At 41.0% G+C, this 6,000-nt stretch overlaps 1 protein-coding gene across 7 annotated transcripts in view; it reads left to right on the plus strand.

The window, feature by feature from the left end:
• The window catches only part of PHACTR1 (phosphatase and actin regulator 1), a 335,834-nt gene that overhangs the window by 93,568 nt on the left and 236,266 nt on the right, over positions 1-6,000 (plus strand). For all 7 annotated transcript variants that reach the window (XM_017521490.2, XM_037735987.1, XM_017521492.2 and 4 more), the window contains exon 2: positions 1,806-1,970. In XM_017521490.2, the coding sequence (XP_017376979.1) occupies positions 1,832-1,970 (139 nt within the window). In that variant the 5' untranslated portion in view covers positions 1,806-1,831. The remainder of the gene's footprint in view (positions 1-1,805; positions 1,971-6,000) is intronic.

The following is a 6,000-nucleotide window of genomic DNA, read 5'->3' on the forward strand; positions in this document are numbered from 1 at the left end:
TCTGTTTCTTCTCCCAGGGATCCACTTCTCCCTCTTCCCTCAGCGAAGGGAGAACAGTCCCTTCTCTTTCAAAACTTATCCCAAAGTGACCTTCCCTCTAGGTCTTCTCCAATGCTGTGAAGCAGAATTAGTTGCTCTCTCTTCACCTCCATTGAGTTTCACATTGTAGTTATGTTGTGACATGTTCTTACACATTGATTCCTCTGTAGCCTCCTTGGGACTCTGTGCTCAAGACCAGTTTTCCTGTATGTCTTCCCCAGAAATGATCATAGTGTCTGGCAGAAATTTAAGTGGCCACTTAATTAAATGATTGAAAAGAGGAGCTCCCCGTGCATTGAACCAGGTAGTAAAAGGTTTAAGTGCCCTCTTTGCAGTATGTCCAAGTCATCGCTGTCCTCACCCACAAACCTGTGCCCTCCCTCCCCTGTCTTCCTTATCTCTATGAATGAAGGGTGCCGCTCTGCTGACCTGAATCTAGGAATTGCCAATGATCTGTCTCCCATCCTTGAGCTCACTCAATCAGTCACTAAGCTCTTTTGACTTTGCTTCCAACATGTCTCTCAATTCCATCTCCTTTCAGTGCTGCTGTGGGGAGCTCTTACTAGCTTATCACATCTGTCACCAGTACAACTGCCACAGCACATGCTCAAAATTCCGTATGTATTTGTTGAATGAATGTATCTCCTGAGTTAAAACTATGTTCAGACCACATCAGGCAGATTATCATTTTTTATGGTCATTGGTAGGTTGAACTTGCAAGGAATGTATAGGTTGCAGAAGTCTGGGTGATTTTTTGAGGGAGGATGGTCAAGGCCAAACAGTGGTTTGGGATTTGCCACAGCTTCAGATATCATTTTGCTTTCTGGGAAGTTGAATTCCTTCTATGCCCTCAATTTTGCCAAAGAGCTTATTTTCTCTGATTATTCCTTTCTTAAAAATTCAAGTTAGGGTATTGGACTCCATAAATATGGAAGAGTTTGTTTTATTCCATGTGGTAAAAAGAGATTGGGATGATTGTGACTTTTAGGGAAGGGTCCACTAGGCATTATGAGATTGAAAGTCTGAATATCCTCAAGTGTTCTGTTATTGAGATTAGCATAGATGTTCCCTAAAGATATCCCCAGCTCTCAATTTCTAAGAATTTCTTTTTCTTTTTCTTTTTTTTAAGCAAGACTCCAGGAAAAGAAAAACTAGTGGAATTAAGACAATTGTAAAATCTAATGGAACTGTGAGTGAGTCTAAAATAGATCAGTAATCCTAAGGTAGAGTCACTTGCTTAACAGATTACAGTGCTGCTGAAGGTCTAGGTAATAAAGCCAGGTAGTAGGAAGTAGAGGGCAGTGGGTGGTGGAGACATTGGCTTCAGAATAGGCAGTTGATAAATGTTTTCCCCCTTCTTTTTTCTCAGCAGACATGCTGTAGTGATTGCATCTGCCAAGTCTTATTTGGGAAATTGCCGGACCCGTAGTTACACTGACTCTCATTTGAGTCTTCTAGTGGCCTCTCCCTGTTTTGGGCAGGAGTCCCTGATTTGTCCAGAGAGCTCTCCTCATCTTTCTTTTTCTCCTCCAGCCTAAGTAGAACTTGAGCAAATTTGGTTGGGGTGTTCGGAATCTCTAGGGGTTGGCCAACTGCCCTCAGCCTTCAGAACACGCTGGCATGACTTCCATTCCAAAAGGCAAAGAGAAACTCTAGTCATGTGGTTTCTGTTATCTGTAACCATGGAAAACATTGGCCATCTGTGAGGCTCACATTTTAACACTTTTTTTCCTCTTTATTTTCATCTCTTTCTTGGAAATAACAAGCTGAGGAAGTGGAGAGGCTGGCGGCGATGCGTTCTGACTCCCTGGTCCCAGGCACCCACACCCCACCCATCCGCAGAAGAAGTAAGTTTGCCAACCTGGGAAGGATTTTCAAGCCTTGGAAATGGAGGAAGAAGAAAAGTGAAAAGTTCAAACACACATCAGCAGGTAAAATGATTTGTTTTTTCGTTTCTCATTGGGTGTTAGTTGGCTTCAACTCTATTATTTTAATTATTAAAATTTAATTGCAGTAAGCTGTTTGAATCAAAGTGAAAAACAATATCAAGCCTTGGAATTGCTCTCGTCTTTAAAAATTATTCAATACGATCAAGAATGACGTTTATATCCTATGTGTTTTATCCTGTCTGATGAGTTTTTTGGTTTTTTTAAATTTTTCTTTTTAAAAAAGAACCATTCTTTTTATTTGATCAGAGTAATCTGAATTTAGAACTTTACCTTTTCTCTAATTGAATGCTTTCATTCTGACATTGAAGATCCATGTATTATATTCATTGTTGCTTTCATTATTCCAGTAAAAGTGAACACACAGCGGAAAACAAGTTATGTGGTTATTGGCAGATAAGAATAGGTTATTTCATGGAGGAAAAACCTTGAATAAGTGATTCTTGGACATAGCAAGAAAACAAAGAATACAAATGAGTCATTGTAGTAGCAGAGATAACTGTACAGTTTGTGGCTCAATGGACAGTGAATAAATGTGGGGGAAGTCAGCACAGCTAAGGGGTTAAGAGCACAGATCCTGGAGCCGGACTTCCTTGATTTGAATCTCAAATTTGACTCTTGCTCGTTATATGATCTTGCTCAGTTTATTAATGCTATCCCTCAGTTTCCTAACTATAAAATAGAAGTAAGAATAATACCTTATATGAGTTAACATTTGTGGAGAGTTTGTGTGGCATCTTAGGTGGATGTTTTTTAAATAAGTAAGAGTATGCAGAGGGAAATGTGCTACAGGCAAAGACACAGAGTTTGGACTTCACACTGTTGGGTTTGCAATCAGACGGTGGAAGAGCTATACAGATTATCATTGGTTTTGGTCTGTTTGGGCTGCCATAACAAAATACTATAGACTCGGAGGCTTAAACAACAGAAATGTATTTCTCACAGTTCTGGAGGTTGGAAGTCCAAGGTCAAGTTGCTAGCAAGGTAGGTTTCTCCTTCTGAGGCCTCTTCTCTTGGCTCGTATGTGGCAGCCATCTTGCCGTAAACTCATCACCTTTGCCTTTTTTGGGTGCATAGAGACAGCACATGCGTGAGCTAGGGTGAGGAAGCTGTTGAGAGTCTCTCCTTAAAAAGACACTGGTTCCATCATGAGTGTCCTACCTGCATGACCTCATCTAATCCTAATCACCTCCCAAAGTCCCCTTTCTCCAAATATCAGCGCACGGGGAGTGAGGGTTTCAACGTGCGAATTTGGGAGGGACACAACTAAGTCCATGGCACTTTGTTTTGATTTTTCTAATCACATGCCCAGTCATTGCCAGGGCTACCCCAAGGCTTTCATTTCTGTCTTCCCTCTACAGCCTCAAAAGCTCAACCTGCCTGCTCTCACGCTCAGAATCATCACCTCTTCCATTTCTTGGGTTTCCTCCCTCTTTGCCTCGCCCCCAAACTAACCTTGAAATGGGAGATGTACTTCTTGTACCTGAATGTCAATCCACAGATCTAAGAATCTTAATGCTAATCACTTTGGGGAAAGAAAGAGAATAATAGAGAAAAGTTGCAGAGGGTCTTGGAATCTTAATTCTCATGATAGACATGTTTTCTGATTAGCTCATGTTTCCTGACTGTTTCTTACATGGAGGCCCCACCATCCTGTTGTTATATTTGTTAATCCCTGAGATAAGAATGAACCTCTGAATTTCATAAATTTCTAAATCATCACCCATATAAACCCTGCCACTACAACTCTGTAGTCTCCACTCTCTGTCATTGTATGTGTTTTTTAAGGTGTTGCAAAACCTGTAGGTCATTTGTGCATCCCTAAAAACAACAGTGATTTACAAGTGAGCAAAACTCCAAATGGGTATCCTCCAAGGAGTGAGACAGAAAAGGGAACTTAGATCATTGTCTCAGAGAGAAGAAATCTAAGTGAAATATTCTTTAGGCAACGAAAGATGTAAGACGCCAACACCAAGAAAGAAAATGGGAGTGTTTTATATCTCTTCCTGACTTTGCTAAGCAAAATGGTTTGTAATAATACACACATTTTGGTAAATGCTGTTTGTCAGCATGAATCCCGGAATGATGGAGTGGTAGATGCATTTCCTCCTGGCAAGTCAAGGGCTTTGTTTAGTACATTGGACAAGGCGACAAGGCTACAAGGCAAGGCCCCAAGGCTTCTCACATGACCCATTATGCCAACTTCTTCGAGACATTGGAAAACATACCACCTGATGGATGCAAATACAAGGGCATCAGATTACTCATGAATTATTAAACATCTTCAAAAATTTTGTTTTAAGCTTGTTTGGGAGAAAGAATGAAAACATGTGACAAGCAGAGTTACTAACCTTAAATCATTCTTACCATTAACGATCAAAGCAAGTTTTTATGATCTCCATGGTCAGACTGACTAACTTGGCAGTTGAATGTGATATTTGTATGCAGTTTTGTTTTGTTTTCTTAGATACATTCTGCTCCTGAATTAGAGAAAGCAGAGAACACGCTATAGAATATCTTTATATCATGATAGATGGATGAGTGCATGATATAACTGAAGATATACTAGTATTTAAAAAGTTGGCCAGGCACAGTAGCTCACTCCTGCAATCTCAACATTTTGGGCAGCCCAGGTGAGAGGATCCCTGAGCCCAGGAGTTAAAGACCAGCCTGGGCAACATAGTGAGAACTTATCTCCCCAAAACATAAAATTAGCATGGTGGCACATGCCTGTACTCCCAGGTACTCAGGAGGCTGAGGTGGGAGGATTGCTTGAACCCAGGAGCTCAAGGCTGCAGTGAGCTGTGATCATGCCACTGTACTCCAGCTTGGGTGACCAGCTGATACCCTATCTCACACATACAGAAAGCAAACTTTTCCATGTGTGTGTAAGGGTCACATCTAAATCAATATACATGAGAATTGATTGAGAGAATGTTCATTGGGAGGCCAATTTTAGTTGGTAAACACATATTTGTCTTGTATGTATGTGTTGTTTAAAAAAAGTTATTCATTGACACTTGTTGAAGATAAGACAGTCTTTATTCAAGACCACTGAGAGAAGTATGGGGACCACTGCAATAGGGTCTTGCAGTGGGAGAAATGGTTAGGACTCAACTCTGATACAGCATGGGCAAGTGAGAATTTACAACCAAAGAGCAAAATGAGGGTCCCTGCATGGAAAATTACTGAAAGGAAGCATCAGGAGTAAGGGGGATTCTCGCTAAGCTAATGTAACAGGATTCTTGCTGAAGACAGGCCAGGGTGATCAGATATCACCTGGGAGATGGTGGAGACTGAGGAGCCTAATGATTAGATAATAAGAATGATCCAAAATTGAAGATGGGATTCTGGTTGAACTGAATTACTAGGATCCTGGCTAAAATTGAACAACAGAAAGAACATCAAAGGCCAAAGTCGGGCTCAGTTGAAAAGGAGTTCAGGGTGGGGGAAGGGAGAATGAAGAGAAGTTGGTTAATAGGTACAAAACTACAGTTAGATAGAAGGAATAAATTATATTTGATAGTAGAATAGACTAGTCAACAATTTATTATACATTTCAAATAGCTAGAAGAGAAGAATTGGAATGTTCCACCAAAGAAAAGATAACTGTTTGAGATGATGGATATTCCCAATTACCCCGATTTGATCCCTACACATTGTATACATGCATCAAAATAACACGTGTAACCCCAAAACATATATAACTATTGTGTATTAACTTTAAAGAAAAAGGAGGCCAGGTAGAGTGGCTCACGCCTCTAATCCCAGTAATTTGGGAGGCTGAGGTGGGTGGATCACCTGAGGTCAGGAGTTCCAGACTAGCCTGACCAACGTGGTGAAACCCCATCTCTACTAAAATATAAAAATTAGCCAGGCATGGTGGCAGGTGTCTGTAATCCTAGCTACTCTGGAGGCTGAGGCACAAGAATCGCTGGAAACCGGGAGGCGGAGGTTGCAGTGAGCTGAGATTGTGCCACTGCACTCCAGCCTGAGAGACAGAGCGAGACTCTAT

This window comes from Cebus imitator, unplaced genomic scaffold, assembly GCF_001604975.1.
Source record: "Cebus imitator isolate Cc_AM_T3 unplaced genomic scaffold, Cebus_imitator-1.0 Scaffold21, whole genome shotgun sequence".
NCBI lineage: Eukaryota > Metazoa > Chordata > Mammalia > Primates > Cebidae > Cebus > Cebus imitator.